At 42.0% G+C, this 20107-nt stretch overlaps 1 protein-coding gene across 3 annotated transcripts in view; it reads right to left on the bottom strand.

The window, feature by feature from the left end:
- Window positions 1-3781: 3781 nt before the first annotated feature.
- Window positions 3782-20107, bottom strand: part of phkb (phosphorylase kinase, beta) — a 124377-nt gene continuing 108051 nt past the window's right edge. For 2 of the 3 annotated variants that reach the window (XM_063188445.1, XM_063188444.1), the window contains 11 exons: window positions 19930-19988; window positions 16924-17086; window positions 16454-16535; window positions 15427-15484; window positions 14543-14633; window positions 10132-10328; window positions 8084-8218; window positions 6622-6751; window positions 5881-5988; window positions 5426-5566; window positions 3782-5052 (listed from right to left, as the gene is read on the bottom strand). In XM_063188445.1, the coding sequence (XP_063044515.1) occupies window positions 4915-5052; window positions 5426-5566; window positions 5881-5988; window positions 6622-6751; window positions 8084-8218; window positions 10132-10328; window positions 14543-14633; window positions 15427-15484; window positions 16454-16535; window positions 16924-17086; window positions 19930-19988 (1302 nt within the window). In that variant the 3' untranslated portion in view covers window positions 3782-4914. Of the gene's footprint in view, window positions 5053-5425; window positions 5567-5880; window positions 5989-6621; window positions 6752-8083; window positions 8219-10131; window positions 10329-12198; window positions 12290-14542; window positions 14634-15426; window positions 15485-16453; window positions 16536-16923; window positions 17087-19929; window positions 19989-20107 lie in introns of all 3 variants that reach the window. The other variant, XM_063188443.1, reaches the window with a different exon arrangement.

The following is a 20107-nucleotide window of genomic DNA, read 5'->3' as shown; positions in this document are numbered from 1 at the left end:
GTATCACAGTTTTCTTGATGACAATTGGATCTGCACATTTTCTAGCTCACAAGTCTGCAGGTAGCTGCTTGCAGCAGGTGGAACATCTCGCGAATAGGGTGGAGTGCGTGCAGGGCCAGTGGCAGTACCTCATCCGAGCCTGGGGGCAAAGTATTGACGAAGGCCCCCCTACCCAACATGTGTGATGTCACTAGGACCCAATTCTGTACCCCCTCTGTGCCTGTGCCTGCACAACTGACCCTCCTAGTCCCTTCCTGTGTGTGTTGCACTTGGAATCCGTCAATGCACGTTGCTGTTAGACATTTTTATTATTATTATTATTATTGGCTGGCGCAGGGGCCCTAGGGGGGGCCTGGACCAATCCTACAGGGGCCCAGGCCCACCCTGGCCCCTGTCTAAAAACGCCCATGATTTCAGCTTTATTGGGGCAAGTGCCAAGACAAGTACAAATGTACAGAAGGCCTAAATGACAAGTACAAATGTACATATTATATTATTTAAATATATTATTATATTATATTATTATTTAAAAACCTGGGACTGTTTGACTCTGGGCTCAACACAATGTTTATTCTTTAAAGACCTAATCTTTCTGTTTTCTCAGGCAAAGTGAGCTACTAGCAGATGGTTTATCACCCTCCACATGGTCAGTATTTATCATTATTTTCTGATTGCTCAAAATGTGTCCCATCACCACCATCAGATATATATTTTTAAAGACAAGAATCATTGATATATTGCATTTTAGTGCCACCTAGTGATTCAATTCAATACAATTCAAAAGATTTTTCAGAATAATCTGTAGTAGGTTCTACAATTATGACTATGATCATGAAGACTAATTTAAATGTCTCTATTTTTGTGACTTCAAGCTCTCTGTATGCAACTTAGGCTACTTAACAATCGCTACAGCAGAAAACTAACACTACAGTAAAACCACTAACCTCACCCTTGCTTTTGAATATGCATGCATAGGATATTGTTAATTCGTAGGTTGTTGTGGGTGAGCGGGTATTGCTTTCCACCATGAGACATTGCTGACAGCCCCAGCACACACCTGGTCTTGCCAATTGAACAACATGTACAATGTAATATATAGTAGCCAAGCACTGCAAAAAAACCCAAAAAAATCACACAGTAGCCTACCGGTATAAAGATCTCTATGTCATATTACACGAACATCCGTTTCTGTGACACGATCTGAGAGATTGGTTGAATTTTTGGTGGTGTTTCTTTTACTTGGCCGATCATCAGTTAGACGCAGAGCCCTGTAGTGAAACGCGTAGAGAAATGGATTCACGCAGCTGTTTATGAAAGCGATGCCTTGAGCAACACGCCTGGCGCCATCATAAGGCAGGCGATGCAGATGTAAGCCAGGTTCTAATGGGGTGAAGATGGTCAGCACGTTGACGATGTGGTAAGGTATCCAACACATGAAAAAAGTCACCACAATGAGGCTCACCAGTTTGGTCAGCTTCTGGGATGACACCACCGTCTTCTGCTGGACCTTCTTGTTCAGGCAGAAGTAGCAGGTGCCAGTGACGCCGAATGGTATAACGAACCCCAGCACGGTTTCAGACAGAAGAGCCGCCACCTTTTGAGCTTCCGAGCTTGGAACTTGCTGACACTTCCTATTGGAACCGTCCTCGTCTCCGACGACGTGATAGGTGACCACGGCAGGGATGGAGAGGACCCCGGACACGACCCAGAGGAACAACAGCAGCAGCCTCTCCCCTTTCCTGCCCAGCTTGTCCCAGCGGGGCCGGTATAACACCAGCAGGTAACGCTGAACACTCATCAAGGACACGGTCAGCAGGCTGCCGTACAGACAGATGTACTGTAGGTGACGAAGCAGAAGAACTTGCAGAGCACAAGGTCCATGGACCAGCCCAGCAGAAGGTTGAGGATCCACACGGGCAATGTGAGCATGGACAGGATGTCACACACTGCCAGGTTCAGCATGAGGTGCAGGGTGAATTTCTCCTTCTGGAAGTGACGGACCAGGACTGCCACAACCATGATGTTTCACAGGACTCTGATGACGGAGCAAAGCCCCCGCAAGCCAACGCTTACCAGCTGTCCTGAGGGGAGGTGGGTAGAGTTGGAGCTGTTCTGTAGCTGGTCCATCTCTGTCTTCAGACGAGCACACGTTGATGTATGAGCACAGAATGTAAATGCAGATATACCTCACCAGGAAATAACCGCATTTTGAAACGGAATTTACACTTACATATCCCCCATTTCCAACTTTTTTATTTTTGATACCGCTGTTGTGACACTTGTGGTATGAGAGTCATGTATTTATTTAGAATATGTAAAAATAGTAGACTGGAATAATTGAAATGTGGCTGAACACAAATAGTGAGTTCAAATAATGCAAGTATTAGAGAATATAAAAAAGGTAAGTAAGTTCTATTTTATAAACAAAAGGGTAGTTCCTCGCGCTTCTGCTTTATCATCTGGTGCATCGACGGGAGAGAGGCAGGAAATCTTCACTTGAAGGACAACACCGGAGCAGCACAGATGTATTTCTTTGTGTTTTTATTCAAGTGCACAACATGACTAACGTTTCGATGGTTAGACCATCTTCATGGACTCTGATGAAGATGGTCTAACCATCGAAACGTTAGTCATGTTGTGCACTTGAATAAAAACACAAAGAAATACATCTGTGCTGCTCCGGTGTTGTCCTTCAAGGTAAGTTCTATTTTATATTTTACAAAGCATCTACAGTATGGAGGTTACATACAGTATAAATAGAGACATCAGTTTTGATGATCAATTTTTCGAAAGTCTCTTTACTTAAAGCATAAACCATCAAAGCCACCATATTGATGTGGCTAATTTCTCTGTGCTTTGACCCCCCTACTGCACACTATTAGATTACCTATCCTACTGTCTAAAATGCAAAAACGGTTAGCAAAAAAACAGCCTCAAAATTTCCCATCACCCTCATGAGTGAGAGCCACTATCATTACCCTGGCCAATAACCAAACCATAATCAAAGTGTCTACATAATACAGGCACAGACAATAAGGCTAATACTCGAGCAATGGACCCCACATTTTGAGAGAATGAGTGTGGGCGTGGTAGGTTGAGCAACAGAAAAAAGAATGAAGAGCATCATGGGGGGTAAAGAGGAAGGAAGAGGAGGATGACCTGACGGGTGGAAGCTAGAGAGATAAATTGCCTATTAAACCCACAACTCCACTGAAAAGTAGAGATACACAATTAAGTTTTATGGAGCAGCCTTACTTGCAGAGGCAATGAACAGAGATGGAGTTCAGATCACCTTCATTAAAGAGATGGGGAGGACTGAATGTGCTCATTTCTTTCCAGTGTTTGATTAAAAAAAGGAAAGAATGATTCTTTCAAAACCATTAATCCAATATAGCCCAATGGCGTTTCAGTGAACCTGATAACATATAAAGTAATGCTGTGGTAATAGATGAAGTTTGAAAGTGAAATGTTCAATCAATAATTGACACATATGAGTCATTAAAACCCTACAGCACATCCATGCTGCGAAACAATTATGCCATCTACTGGTCATATAGTCGACGGTAAAACAGTCACATTAAACAATGCTAATCTAAACCATGTGTGTCTTCCCCCATGTCCTTGACAACAGGCTGAATATTGGGATCTGCATTGTGAGATATGATGTGCTTCAATCAACATTATATTAGTGGCCTGGTGTGTGTGTGTGTGTGAATGCTGAACGATTATCTGCAAACATAAAAATGACTTATTGCCACAAGAAAAGGACATTAAGCATTACTGATAATGATAGTTTATTCTTCTCTCAAACAGGACAGATGTTCTGATGGTTGACATTGAAAACATTGCTACTGGAAAGCAAATTCCAGAAGCAAAGGATAGTCATCTTTTACACATGCTAGAAATACCTAACCGTAAACATTCATCTGAATCTCTGAAAACAGTGATATACTGTTTTAAAGGTATGTTCGGATTAATACATGATCTATCACAGTGAATTTTCAAAAATAAATGCAAACAGTGACAAAGGTTCATGCTAAGACAGTTGGTTAAACTGTTGACTTCACTTTGACATTACAAACAATATTCCACATTTTGTGCCCTACAAGGCAACAACATGCAGGGTCTAGTAGGCAAATGCTTTCTATTAAACAAATACATTCTCCTTTTCAGCTTTTAGTGGGTCATTGACGTTTGTTTAGTAGCAGACATCAGGATGTTGCAACCACAATGCCACTAAATGTTTTTTTTTGCTTTCACTGGATTGCCTTAAAAGCATATGAATGGTTTCTACTTTTATTTATTTATTTATTTATTTATTACACAAGTAGCAGTAGCTGTATAGATAATATAACCATATTGTGCCACCTGACATCTGCTACTAAAAAACGTCAATGACCCCAGTAACAATGAATCGATGTGACCTGTATTCTCTCTTGACACAACAAACTCTGCTGGTGCTTCTTGAGGTTATTACATGGAGTTTCTAAAAGATTAGTAGTAGCCAGCCAACCGACTGAAGGCCTGTTTGTAAATCACACAAAACAGACTAACAGGCTAACAGGCCTATAGCCAACTACAGTACAGGAATCACCCAGTGTGGTTGTTGTTGTGTGTATGAGTGTAGTAAGCCTATGCCCGTGGGAGTGTGTGTGTGCGTGCGTACATGAGTAAACTGCATGTGTGTGTGTGTGTGTGTGTGTGTGTGTGTGTGTGTGTGTGTGTGTGTGTGTGTGTGTGTGTGCATGAAGGAAGCCTACTCCTCTGTGTGTGTGTGTGTGTGTGTGTGTGTGTGTGTGTGTGTGTGTGTGTGTGTGTGTGTGTGTGTGTGTGTGTGTGTGTGTGTGTGTGTGTGTGTGTGTGTGTGTGTGTGTGTGTGTGTGTGTGTGTGTGTGTGTGTGTGCAAACGCATGTTTAGCTGACGGAACAAGGGTCATCCTTGCTTGGCCTGAGCTCGCCCTGAAGGAGCTGGATCATGACGGCCTTGGTCAGGTAACTGGAGGTGCCTCTCTTGCCCAGGGCTGGGGTGTTGTAGAAGGCCTCCATGTTAACCTGCAGGACACAGACACGTTGACAGGAAAAAAAATATTGAAGAGGACCAATGCAAAATCCAATATGGGCTTATGCTGGAAATGGGAGTGGAATCGTCCCATCGGCCCACCTTTATTTGTTTCATCACAATGAGCAATTTGGTTTGGCAGTCCTAGTCTCCATCAATGAATGATAGTGAAATAGAAAATATAGATTATAGAGTATAGAATAGAATAGAATAGTATAGATTATAGAATATAGAGTAGGTGGGTGTCCTGACTAAAATTTAGAGTACTGTAGATTTCACAAAAAAAATGTAAAAAACATTTTAAGAAACCCTTTCCACCTAGGAACTGTTTCTTTGTATGGCATAATTTGCCAAATATTCACCCACCTTCTTTTCTACTCCATCAGTCTTGCTGTGGTCACGCTGGAAGTCACTGAATGCCTCTTTGACCAAGCGATCCAAATCCACAGTCTCCTGAAACTCCAGCTCTGGGTTTCTCTCCAGTACAATGGACACAACCATGAGGAGCTGTAGAAAAAAAACATTGTCAATAGTTGTCAAACTTTTCCAAAACAAAGCCTTTCATTCTTTAACACACAATATTGTAATGGATTATTTAATGGATACCGGTAATTTAATTACATTAACCCATTAAGACCTGATGGGTCAAAAATATATATAAAACTGCAGAAACTGTTGAAGGTAAATATGCATTGATGCTGCAGCTGGTCTGCAGTTTTGTGCTGTACAGAATGCCGCTCCCGCACAGCATGGTTTAAATTAGCATAATAAAAGGATTTCAAAATGGTTTGATCATATTGTGAAAAAAAATGTGTTCTTACCTCAACGATAATCTGCCTGTATTCAGGCAACACAATGTTTCTCAGCATGTCTTCCACAAGCAAGGAGAAGTTCATCTCATACATGGTCATGTCCGACAGGGTGGGTTGCTGAAAAAACCCCACAATTTCAGGTCCTTCAAACCATAGCTGATCCAAACCTCATATCACACACAGTTTACCCAACTATATAAATTAATACTAACAAATAATACATTGATAGTAATATCTTCAAAACCTCATCAGGCATGAATTGCAGCTTAACATGAACACTGCTGAGAAAACACGCTCAAATCTTATTTTCATACTGTTGATTTGTATTTATCAGTTAACATATTCTACTGACTTGCACACTTTTAAAAGCATATGTTATGAGTACATTTGTGTTCATGTGTACAGCATTAGAGATCAGTGTGGAGGGAGCACAACATGTTAGAGCAGACACAAAGGGTACGAGTCGTTATAGTTCCTCACATCCTTTACTGTTGTTTGTGGCCTCGTGTACGGTAAGAATCATTGGTGACCAAACTTTTATTAAATATCTTGGAAAAGCAGATTTCAAAAAGTCATTATCTCATTTTGCAATTGGAATGTTGAATGGGGAGAATGCCCCCAAAAGTAGCTCTGGCTAGGTTGACAGCAGGGAAACTTAATTGTTTTCTCCACAGACGCAAGAGGCTACAAGCCACAGCGAAGGACATGGGGAACTGTAATGACAAGCAGTTCTGATAGCTCATTATTTACCTGTGGCAGATTGTCTCCGGCCACCATGATGCCACCATGAGTCCTCTCCAGGATCTGCCATACGCGGTCGTAGAAGCCCGGTGGGGTGCGGTTGAGGGAGCCGTCGATCTGCCGTCTGTGCAGCCATGACCTACAGATGGATTGTGGCACACACACACACACACACACGTATGGGGACAGACGCACACAGGTATGGGGACGCACGCAAGCACACATACACGGACATACACACAAGCGCATGGGGGCCAACACACATGGGTGCACACACACATGGGCGCACACACACACACGGGTGTACATCCACATGTGCACGCACATATGCAGGGGCACACATACACATGGACGCAGACATGCACACACACACACACACGCACACATGGACACACACACAGACACACACATGCATGGACATGCACACATACATGCATGCACGGACACACACACACACACACACAGAGACACAATTACTCAACAAGTTCAGGTAATAGTCTAGGTAATTTGGCAACATTGACAGCAGATGCAGCACATAGACCTCCATAGATATGAACACTAGATGCCGTGCTCAGCCTTTTGGCCTGGCCTAACCCTGGGGCCACCCTCTTGGGACGCTACATTGATATTCTCCATAGATGTTATCTGCACCGACAGAATAATGCCTGTATTGTATCGCATTGTCACCGATTGAGCGCAGCAATATACAGTACTGGGAATAAATGGCAGCGATCTGACTTGACATAGTTCCCAATGGAGGTACTGCGCCATTGGACTTGATGCCTGATGGGCGCATATGGGTGAACTAGGAACGAGCAAGGGGAACTCGCACACCTTAATGCCGACGCAATAGTGTGCCTTTATTGCATATTTAGAAAATGAATAAAAAGTGTGCAAATGTTTCGGTCACAGTCAGACCATACACTGGCGATGATCTGAACGTTTCACTGCACTTGGGTAGCACTTTTATTTCACTTCTAAATATGCAATAGAAGTACATTATTGCATACTAGTCCATAAGTTCCCCTTGCTTGCTCCAAGTGATCTGACTTGGGACATTTGTTCTAACACAAAGATGTGGTTAATGCTTTATCTAGTGTTCATATCTATGGGCCTCGTCTAGTATGAGTGACTCTTCTTTACTGGCTGGTGTGCACACACGTAGGAACGGACACAAATATAGGCGCAAACACACACACACACACACACACACACACACACACACACACACACACACACACACACACACACACACACACACACACACACACACACACACACACACACACACACACACACTCTGATCTTGGTAGTTCAGGAGGAGCAGCAAGTCTAGCCTTGGTACTTCAGGAACAGCCGATACCCTCCAAGAGTTAAAATCAGAATCAGAGAGCTTCATTTGTCCCAAACAATGGCAAATTCATTTTTACAGTCCTGTACAATAACAAATGGGCGTGTGGAGTGATTGTACCTGCTGGTGTGCTGGGACTGGAGGACGTCCATGAGCAGCTGCTTGATGTCACTTGGGGACATCTGGTAGATGTCCTGGACCTGCATGTCACTGGCACGGATCTTCAGCTCGTGCTTCATGGCTTGAACGATCCACCTGAAGGCAATACGATACAGTATTTGGGTCAATGCCGTTTTAGTAGTACTGGCGTTAGGGTGGTGCAATCACAGCTAATGCCACTATTGTATGTATTTTTTGTGTGTAAATTATCTAAGAGGCATTACCAAATACTACTTTATGGGCATTAGCTGAGGTTGTATCACTGGAGCCCCAAAAAAAAGGTCATTGACCCAGTTGGTAACATTACAGATCCTCCAGGTAATGTTATCCACAAAGCAACTGGGTTTCTTCTGGATCTCTTCAAACTGAGAGAGAAAGGCCAGTGGCTTACAGCTTTTTGGAATTCAACTACAGTCCGGGGGATGCTTGCTGTGTGACTTAATTAGTAAATGCATAACCGTGTGTAAACGAGTGCACATACTTTCTTTAGAAAAGCTACAGCACTACGAACGATACAGGAGTTATCATCTAGGGGGCAGATGGTTAACAGGGTTCTCGAACCCTTGCGGGTGTGTCAACATTGCACTGTGTACCTAAACTATGTATGGAAACGCGTGCTTGCACAACATTTACATAAACTATGCTCATGAACTAACACCAGAAAATTAAATTACATTTTCCCCTCTTCGGTTGCTCTACAAATTAGAAACAGAACTGCTCCCTCACAACTTACAAACTGCTTAGTGTGGTTATAACCCGGGGAGGGTCCACCATACATTTGGAAATTCTGTTCACCCCATTACGAGTTAATGAATCCTGAAAACAATGTCAAATGATCATTCTGTGTTTGAAAAAAAAAAACCCTTGGTGCTGTTCTAACATTACCCACAAACATAATAAATAATTCAGTTAAAGTGAAACCTATAAAAACACTCTGCTATTGCTTTTCAAACATTGACACAGAATAGGAGACATGTAAAAAACAATAATGTATTCTCATAGACTCAGGGTGTTTACAAGTCGCCCACATACCAGACACAGATCTCGAGGAACACAGTTCCAGGGGGACTTGTAAAAACACACTAGGCTATTCCCCATAGCCTCAGGATGGCTAAGGAGTTGTCCATATCTGATGTCTATCTTAACCAGTGCAATACCAGGAGACCTGCAAAAACCCAATACAACAGTACCTCTCCTTCCCAACATCAGCTAGGGAAGCTAAGACATATCCGACGCTTATCTTGGTCAATGTAATTTGAGCAGACGTGTGGGTCAAAGATGTGCAAAATGGCATTGTCATTCAGTGTAACGGATGCCTTCTGCTAACTGTAAAAAACATGACTCTTTTTATTTATTTATTGTTACAGGGAATTCATGAAAGCCTCGGCTGTCATCCATTCACTTGAAACAATTTTAAAATCGTGTTTTTTTGCAGTTACAGTCGGCGGAAGGTGTCCGTAACACTGAATGACCAAGACGTCTTTGACCCGTGTGCACTTCCTCTCTTTCATCACCTTGGGATGTTAAGACATGCTCCATGCGTTTATCTTGACCACTGCAATGCCATAAGACCTCTAACCCCCCCCCCTTTCCCATCAACTTTAAGTTAGCTGCTAAGACATACCCAAAGCATAGTTTGACCAATGTAATGCGAGGACATCTGTAACCTGTAGTCCCCCTCCCCCATCAGTCTTGGATATTAAGACATACCTGATGTGTATCTTGACCAATGCAGCAGTGTATGAGGAGAGCTGTAAAATCCCTATCGGGACACTAAGACACACCCGATGAATATCTTGAGCATGAGAAGATGTGTGTGTGTCTATGTGATCTTAAGGCATACCCACTATGATTCTTGATCAATGCAAAATGAGGAGATGTGTGCCTACTGTATTTGATTCTAGACGTACACAATGTGTATGGAGCGGTTTTCTTAGATGCACCCAATGTGTATGGAGCAGTTTTCTTAGATGCACCCAATGTGTATGGAGCAGTTTTCTTAGACATACCCGATGCGCATCTTGAGCATGCCGCTGAAGAGCTCTGGGTTGTTGGAGATGATCCATCCGATGTGGATGACCAGCTCCTGCTGCAGCACGGCCTCGCGCTCCTGGCCGCACTTGCTGTAGATGATGCCCTTGATCACGCCGGGGGACAGAGGGTTGGTGATCACCTCCTCCTCGTGGCCAAACAGGCCCAGCGTGACCTGGCATGAGGCGGGCAAGGAAGTAAGGTCCATCACCATAGGAACGACCACCACCACCACCACCACACAAGAGGGAACAAAGAGATGATTGTTTACTCTGAACTTGTATCAGTATGTTCACTGAACATTGTATTAACAGTAGTATGAGGACTGTGGCCTATCTTTTCAAACATGAAGGCGTTAACATTCAACACACTATAATGTTGTGATGATTGCCTCTGAACTTGTATAAGTACATTGCCTTCACTGAACATTGTATTTACAGTGGTTTTAGAGCAATGTTGATCTCCTAAAACATGAATGTCAGGATTTAGCACATTATTATTCATTCCGATGGTACTTCAGTCAATGTACTTTGTACTGATGGAAGTTCAAATGTAACATTTACAGGGGTCTCCAGACTGTATCTTGGAACAAGAGCTCAATGCCAATGTTTAATGTCAATGTCAGCAATTGTCAGTGCCGAAATTGAACAAGCTAACAAAATCCATTTGAATCTTCATCCTAAAAACAGCAATGGCCCACTGTATGACTCAGGAATTCAGCCAGAGAAGGACTGCAATCAATATATGTACACAATTGACCCATTACTCACAACCCCATTGACTGCTAACTCTATTTACTACTCTGCATAGTTCAGCTGAGGACACGCAACTCCCAGAGGACACAAACATCTACTCAGTCTATCTCGGAAGCAGATACCGTATATGAGGAGGAGTACATGACTCGTTCTGTTGAACTACAGAAGACTTTGTTCATTAGATATGTGAGGAAAACATTACTCGTTCTGCTGCACTACACAGGAAGACTTTGTTCATCAATATGCAGAGAAGCCAAGCTCTTGTGTACTTGCTCTTGGCCATGTGTACTGCTGTATAATGTGGTCCGTCTTCTTAAGTCAAACAGAACAATCTTCCTAGGACCTATAACAGTCATGGTGTGCGTGCCTGTGTGTGTGACGTGTGTTTTGTGTGTGTGTGCGCGTGTGGGACATATTACAGCCATGAAGAGCCTGTAAGTAAACAGTAGTCTATTCTGTAATGGAGGCTGCTGAAGGCGCTAGGGGATGATAAACAATATGAAGAGCTCTAAAAAACTAAATAATAGTAATAACAATAATAATGAAAAAACGCCCTGCAATTTCACACAAGGCGGTCTGCCGTTTCATTGTTTTATTCAGCTGATGACCTCTCTAGACCTCCAAATCAACCACCTTGCAATCACCCACCTGGGATGCCATCTATATGCAGATTTCATGGCGGCAGGTTCTTAGCGATAATGAGACAATAAAACTTGCGGGGCACACAAGGGAGTGGGTGGGTGGGTATTTGTTGTTGGCAAAAGGGAAGATTGAGGGGAAAAAACAGGTTGGAGGGGGTAACTGTCGGCGTTTGCTGTAGGGGTGAGTAACCTTAAAATGGTTTTAAACAGTCAGTAACCTGGTTAAATTTGAGCTGCTTCATTTTCCCATAGTAATGCCATTGAAAAAATATCAACACAAACTTGTTAGCAGTAGCACCACCACCACACATGAGCAATGGCAATAGCAAAAGTGTAGCTTAGCCTAGATAGCTTAGCTGCAGTGCTAAAGCATAATGAGTGAGCAGTGTGATATGAAGCATGCCATGGCACACAGCCATCTCCTATTCGCCAATAGGAGCCTGGAGCCAGTAAATTCTACATTCAGATCGATCTTGAGGCGCATCATTTTTCAATTTATTTCAAAGCCCTATTTCGTAGATATAATCAGTGAACATTAAAATACCTAGAGATAACCATTTTGTACAGCCCATTATCTTCAAAACACATATGGAATTTCATTCAGGTCAATTGAAAAGCATGTGCCTCGTTCTGACTGGTGTGTACTTACCTGTTTGCTATGCACTAAAATGCTAGTAATACTTGGGGCAAGGCTGTCCACTAGTTTAGATAAGAGACTGGCCGCGAGTCGCACAACAGACCTGGTGAACAAACACACACACATAGATACAATCACACCACCACCACCACTAACAGGCCGGCTACCTAGGGGCAAGGAATGTTAGACAAAAAAGCCAAATGAAGTGAAATGACGTTCAGCAAATTGACATTACATCAGGTCTGCTAATATAATGTGTTTGTACCTGTATTGCATTTGGATATATGAAGCTTTGTGTAGCAGAGAGAATTTTCAGAATTCAATAATTGAACAAAATTAGGACATATATGATAGGCTTCTTATCTGACACTTTCATGCGAGGGTGTTTTTTGTGTCATTACAGTTTTTATCTGGTAAGATTTTGTCACATCTTCAGAAGGTGAGATATCAGACTGGCCTGAAGCAATATACTGTGGACTTGCGACAGATGATTGTATCACTGCTTTCACACAAAAAAGAAAAAAATGAACCTTTGACAGTAACTGAACGTAAATAAGACTCAGAGAGAGAGAGTGAGAGAGTGAGAGATGGAGAGAGAGAGAGAGAGAGAGAGAGAGAGAGAGAGAGAGAGAGAGAGAGAGAGAGAGAGAGAGAGAGAAAATCCCACTCCCTCAAGAACTATCCTGATAAAACTTCTCCCCCCTCCACTGACAGCGGTAGAGCTCATTTGAATAAAGATCTAAATAGGGGACAGCTGCAAACGAACACCCGCGTTCCCCCCAGACAGAGACAAGTCATTAGTATTCCAGGTCTCCTTCCCAGAAGGATGCAGGCAGCACCTATCAGGAGAAGGGGGACTGCGTTTCGAGAATGATAAAACTGTTCAGGGAATACGCGAAGCTGCTGAGAGTCACTGTTCCCTGACTTGGGCAATTAATTTTTTCCCGCCACCATAAATATTGTCTCTCTTAAATGGGTCTGTGGTGGTGGACATATTTTAATGTTCACTAATTTTATGATCTGCATGAATGGCCTTCTGGAATTGTATTTTTTTCTGTTTAACAAATGGAAATCCTGTGAGGGAAAGAGAAAATCATTAAGTGGACCTTTTGGCATACTAATTCACAGCTGCACACGCGTGACGATGACGACGACGACAACAACAACACAGGAGGAGCTGTGAGGAGCCAAGTAAAGTGAACAGCACAACACAAACTCACAAAAATGTACCTTACCTTACCAAAATAAATAAAGCATAATGGCTGCTGGACCAAAAGGTTTCCACCGTCTCACTAGTATCTAAATTTCTTTCTATTTGGTTTTCAAAAGGAACAAAAATGACAAGACATCAAATGTAAAAACGCTTTTGAAGACATCATATAAGAGTAAATGACCAAGCTGTAGCATGTTTGCAGCGAAGTCCATCAGCCAATCCCAAAATAAACTCTATACAGGTGCGGTGCATACCTGTAGAATGCTTGTGTATGGCTAGTATAACCATACGTTAACATTTTAGAGGTTGCAATAGACTGGGTAGGAACCTCTCCCTGTTTTTGGGATTGTGTGGATGTTAAAATCAAATATTCAGTGTCATCCTGCAATGTTTTTGCTGTGTGACTCCAAAATAGCACACTGTGACTGTCTCTAGAGACTGGTACACCAGTTGTCACACACATGTCTAAATATCACATGTATGAGAGTAAGGAAGGATAGGGTGGAATACTAGAAACAACAACAACAACAACAACAATGACAACAACAACAACGACAAAACAACAAAAACAATAACAATAACAACAACCATCAATTCTTTACCCCAAGATCTATTTCTTGTTGCGGGCATTAAAATCAAGCACCATTTCAGTAATGCCATCTATTTCAAGTTAACTTAGTGTAGCACCAAATTCACATTAAAAATACATAGTTGAGAGGGGTTTCCAATATTGAGTAATGTTATTCATCGTTACAATTACAGTAAACTAGGAATCCTTTGGTCCAACAGCTTCCTGAACAAAACAGATAAATAAAAAAAGCTTTTGGAACAAACAAATACATGTCTAAACAAGAAAATAAATAAACAAATAAACAGATACATGAGGAAAAACTGTGACCAGTGACAGGTAGACAGACTCACGTGAGCAAGAAGGACGGAGTGGGGAGGGAAAAACAAGTTAACGTACAGGACAAGGTAAGCGCTCTTCAAGATGGCTGCCAGTATGGAGAGGTGAGTGAAGCTGGCACTTGCCTGATTAATGGAAGACCTACTTGCCTCAGAGCTCCCTAAGAGAGTCTGAGTGTTAGAGGATGCCCGAGGCATGCAGTGACCCAATGGGCAATGCCCTCGCTTACGGTTTACCTGCTTGCCATGGACCAATAAAGTGGTGATATGGGGAGCTATAGAGCTGGCAAACTTCCCGGTTACGGCTGCAGTGTAGCGTACCGCCAGCCTACACAAGAGAGTAGGGGGTTTGGGGAAGTGTGTGCGTGGGTGAGATATCAATCAACGGTAGCAGACAGATAGAGATGACAGCACACTATATTGGCAGAAATATGTAATTATGTTGCCTCATGGATCCAATATCAAGATCCAACCTGTATACCGTGTCCCAAAAATCATGCACGACACAACAAGTCACCACAGATGGAGGTGATTTATGGTGGTAGAGGGTGTGCTGTGGATGACCTAAAAGTTCAGGATAACCCAGGAGTTTCCATTGCCCTGCGCAAAGCAATGGCTTAACCACAGACTTGAGACTCTGAGAGTGCAGTTTCTCATTACATTGGTTTGGTCATCCTGGCAACAAAAAGGTTCTCTCCGTGACACGTTTTCCTGACAAACCAAGAAATGTATAGAGACCTGTCACAAACAGATGAAATATATAAAAGAAGAAATACTTTAAACAGAAGACATATTTCAAAAACCTCACAACATATTTCTGTCCAGGTGCAACCCATTGTGGGTTGCAACAGACAACAATGTTGCCCATTGGGGTGCATGAACTTTTGGGACACAGTGTATTAAGAAAGATAGTGTTAATCTGACTAGATTATTAGCCTGTTAATCAAGGTCATTTATGTGACTCCAGCACTGGAAGAAAGAAAGAGAGAAAGACTCCTGCACTGACAGAAAGTGTAAGTTTGTGCATATGCATGATACTGCTTAGGCAGTGAGACTATTGTGAGAAGGTGAGAGAATAAAAGGTAAATATAAATAAGGAAAGGAAGGTGAGAAAGTCTGACCAAAGCTTCCTGCTTCCAGCTCTCCTGTAGATCCGCTCTAGCTCCTCCTTCAGGGTCGCTGCAGACACACAGGGGTCAAGGACAAACACAGGTGGATATTCTTACTTACATTACATAGCATTACACGTCACTGTAAGTTGCTCTGGATAAAAACGTTACAAAGTATACCGTAGACTGCAGGCCCTGGATCAATTGGGTTAGGTGCCTTGCACAAGGACACTTTTCAACCATGGAAGAAATATGGCTTTACTCAGGGTAGGTTTTGAACATGCAACCCTCTGATCCAAAGGTCAAAACCACATAGTTACCACACATATTATAAAATTATATTTTTCACTAAAAAAGTCAGCAAGTCTGCTTGACTATCCGTTTTCTTTCACTGGATTAATATTGATTGTCCTGCGACTTGGCTATCCTTGAACAAATACAACCTCTTATTTTCTGTTTAGGAAATTGTCCAATGGAAATGCAGTTTCAAGTGACTCCAGACCAAAATGGCAGCTTCGATCGGCATAGTTACATGACTAAAACAACGTGGAGATTGGTTATCTTTTTTTGTTTGTTTGGTGTTGTGTCTCTGGGCTAGACAAATAGTTGCTCTGACAACAGAATAATGGCAACAACATACAAACAGTGTGCGTTCCTGTTTTTAAAGGGTGTGACTTCAAAAATTAGCTGAAGTCACTAATGATAACATCTGCAATTTAGAGAACTAATAGTAGTAGTTATGAACTTCCTCTTTTTAGAACTTTCCAGCCAACACCTCGCAAAGTGCAGCAAGATAAGGACCAGTGCTTTTTTACTTGGCAAAAAAGGAGTGTGTCGACATTCACAGTTAGTCATCTTTTTTGTATTAGCATTATACATGTATTAATAGTTTTTTATATGTAGTTGTGCGCACTTTCAGTCTCCTAGGCAGTTGGGATATATGTGCAATATACTGTAAATACATTTTGATTGATTGATTAATTGATTGATATCACTCTTGCCTATTGAATATATGGTACATTATCTCTATGACACCTACCATCCTTGGCCAGGAGCTGAGGCCCCTCCTTATGGATGAGAATGCTGGCCAACTGGGCTTGACTGGCCAGGCAGTCAGAGTCCTGTGTGCAGCACAAAGCAAAAGCATGTTGAAAAGAACCCCAATATACACAACATTGAGGTCAAAGCTAGCAGCTAGCAGCTCAATGGTGTTAGACAATGTGTAAAACAGTATGAATAATAATAGGCAAAGCTGTATTATGTGTCTGTATGTGTATCATAAACAAATATGCTAATCTGAACATTTTCTCACAACAGAAAGAAGGAAAGACAGGAGAAGAGGTAGAAGAAGAAGAAGAAGAAGAAGAAGAAGAAGAAGAAGAAGAAGAAGAAGAAGAAGAAGAAGAAGAAGAAGAAGAAGAAGAAACAAAAAGAAGAAGCACATGAAGAGAAAAGGGAAAAGAGGAAAAGAACTAGAGAAGTACTAGGGAAGACCACATAGCCACCTACATAAAACTTCTGCATGATCTCCTGTGTGGACTTCTGCTTCCATTCCTCCATGTTGATCTCAGGCTGCTGCTCCAGGTCCGAGGCGTTGGGTGTGCTGGTCTGTCGCTTCACCTTGGAGTGCTTGGGCATCTCCAGCTCCTCAAAGCTCCTGAACTCAGGGATCCTTACACCAGACAGAGTAGTGGGCATGCGTTACTATAAGCACTTCACAAGACCGGAGCACTCCTGTTGGGTATACAACTCCCTGATGCCACACAACAGAGTACACAGTGATTTAAGTGGGTCAGTACACACCAGTATGGAGTACCAACCCTTCTCCATTTTAGCCTCTAGAGTACCTGGACCTTTTACGTTGAACCTGTTTATAATCAGCCTGATCTCCAAAAATTCCGTGCTCCTGGACACGGATGTTAAGGACACAAAATCCGTGTCCAGGAGCACGGATTTTGCCAAAATTCTGTGCTCCTGGACACGGAATTGTTTTCCATGCTCCTGGACACGGAATTGTTTTCCGTGGTGGGCACACGGAAGTGCTTTCTGTAGGCAATTACCACAGCACTGTGTAACTATCATTAGAAAATACATACCAAATGCTAATCCTAAACAAAATAATGCTATAGCAATTTAAGTTGTGCCCTGACCAAAACATTCCCTAACCTTAACCTGTCATTAAAGACATATTTTTGAGAAATAACTTTTCCAGTTGGTTGCTAGGCTATCAAGTTCATATAATGAATGAAAGAAAACTAGCTGTGTCTATACCAAAACAATCCCTAACCCTAACCTGCCAGTAGGAAATGTTTTTTTTTTTTGAAAAAATATTTGAAATTAGAAAAATCCTGAGAAAACACAAGACTGTGGAAACATAGAGCTGTGGGAGTAGCCTATAGAGAGAGCACTTCTCTGTGTCCATCACGGAAAACAATTCCGTGTCCAGGAGCATGTTGTTATAATAGGCTACGGCATTACAACATTTTTTGTTTGTTTTTAGTACTGGTACATATTTATTGCCACTTAAAGCACTGAGAGTACATGCATTTCAGAGGCCTACGTTTCCGAGGATACAGCCTCAAACTAAATAAAGGAACTGAATTCAGCCCTGGCGATGGTGAACATTCAGGGAAACTTTGTGACCCAACACAGCGGAGTGCATGAATTACAATAAGATTTTCACAATATTGCAGCTCCCCTACGGGACATGTACAACTTCAAGCTAAATAGTGGAATTCCATTTGGCCATGGCGACTGCACAAAAGGAGGCATTACATATTCTCAGGCACAAGTATAATGTTACAGCCCAACTATTTATTTTTCATTTGTAGTTTATTTAACAGGGACAATGCAGTGCACATTATTACAAACATGACAAGGTAAGGCCATGATACAGCTTGCAGATGTCAATACATAAAAGGTTTATAGCTAGGTAGCTAATTTGCAACCTCAGTCCCTGATCAGGCTAACTATTCTAATAAAATATACAAATCACCTAGAATAAACCAGAACTGAAAAACTGAAATTTTCTGAAATATTGCAACACACACATACCCACACGCACGCACGCACGCACGCACACATGCATGCACGCACGCTAGGGGTGGTACGGTTCACAAATGTCACGGTTCGGTCCATATCACGGTTTCAAGGTCACGGTTTTCGGTTTTGTACGGTTCTGTTTTTTTTTTTTTTTAAATAAAATGTATTATATAAAAATTAGAATGAAAATGTAAGCTTATCATGGGTATGTTGAATTTGACTTCATTTAACCCAACTGAAAGAGGAAAGATATCAATGATTTTAACATGCTTCCATTTATTTCACAAAAAGGGAGAACTAAGTCCTAACTTTTAAGTTGACAAATATTCAAATATTACATGCTATAACACATTTGACGTGTAAAAATAAAACAGCTACACTCCTGTAGGTAATGGGACCATTAGGTCAGTGCAGTATGACTATTTTGGTTAATGACACACTGAGAACGAATTGGACTTTTATTTTGATACCGCTTTCTGCGAGTTTTGCGCTTATGAATCAGTTGCTTCCTATTATGAAACTGCCGGCCGTGAGGAGCATAGAAGTAAAATCAGAAGTCAAATTCAATTTTAAGTGAACAAGTGATAGGGTTATGTTATGTTAAAATGTGAAAGTTAAGGTAACAAATAATTTTAAAAGATGGTTTTTTTTAGAAGTGTATGCACAAGAATGTTTCACAAAACTCCTGTGAAGCTGAGCCTTTTAAAACAGTCAAATTTTATTTTTGTTATAGTGTTAAACATCAATGTTAACTAGGCAACAGCACAAAGTCCCCTTCCGTCCGTCAGAGTTTAACTGGCTACATATAATTAGGCCTACAGTTGATTGCAGTTAAGGACAGCGCAGTGAATCTGATGGATATGTTCAATTATCTCGCATTTTGCCGTCCGGAATCCCCATTCAATGCCACGTGGATATAGCCTACACTAGGCTACTGTAACGTAAGTCATAGTCTACTTTGTTCTGCTAATCTGTCATTGTTTGTAAATTCATGTTCATTTAATTTAAAATGGTCAGCATAAAGGCTGGGAACAGTCACTTGCGCTAACGTGGAGAGCGAGGGGGGACAGGGTGACGCTGCTGACCGACCTGCACTTGCTTGTTAGGCTACTGTAGCCTAGTCAGCTGGCGCATGCTGTTACATTATGCCTTTCAGTTGGCTGATAGAAATCGGTCTTTCCACACTCAATATCCTACGTAGTCTTTGTGTTTTATGCTTGTAAAAGTAGTAGGATTTTAATAGCGTCGTCCGCCGGTGGTCACTATTTTTTTTTTTTTGAAACCGTGGGCACCGTGCGGTTGCCCACTACCCCGTTCCGTGACATGCAAACCGTACGGTCTCGGTTTGCAACGCCTAACGCACGCACGCACACCCACACACACACACTTTAGAGGATCACTGCACCAGTGTGGATGCGAATACAAGGATGAGAGTTAACAACGGGACGTCACCCGGTGAAAGTAATGACTCACTCTGCTTCATTGACACGAAGGAAGTCCAGTTGCTCCACCACAGCTCCCGATATGAGTGTCTAGAACATTCCACAAATTTAAATTGACAGACTCACAACAAAGCAATGAAGACAAACTACTTTTAAATGTGAAACTCATTTTATGTGAAAAAAAGTTGAGGAGAAAGCAACTGTCCAAA

The sequence above is a fragment of the Engraulis encrasicolus genome, chromosome 22 (assembly GCF_034702125.1).
Source record: "Engraulis encrasicolus isolate BLACKSEA-1 chromosome 22, IST_EnEncr_1.0, whole genome shotgun sequence".
NCBI classification, from domain to species: Eukaryota; Metazoa; Chordata; class Actinopteri; order Clupeiformes; family Engraulidae; genus Engraulis; species Engraulis encrasicolus.
The sequence above is the reverse complement of the archived record's forward strand: the minus strand, read 5'-3'. Positions and strand labels throughout refer to the sequence as shown.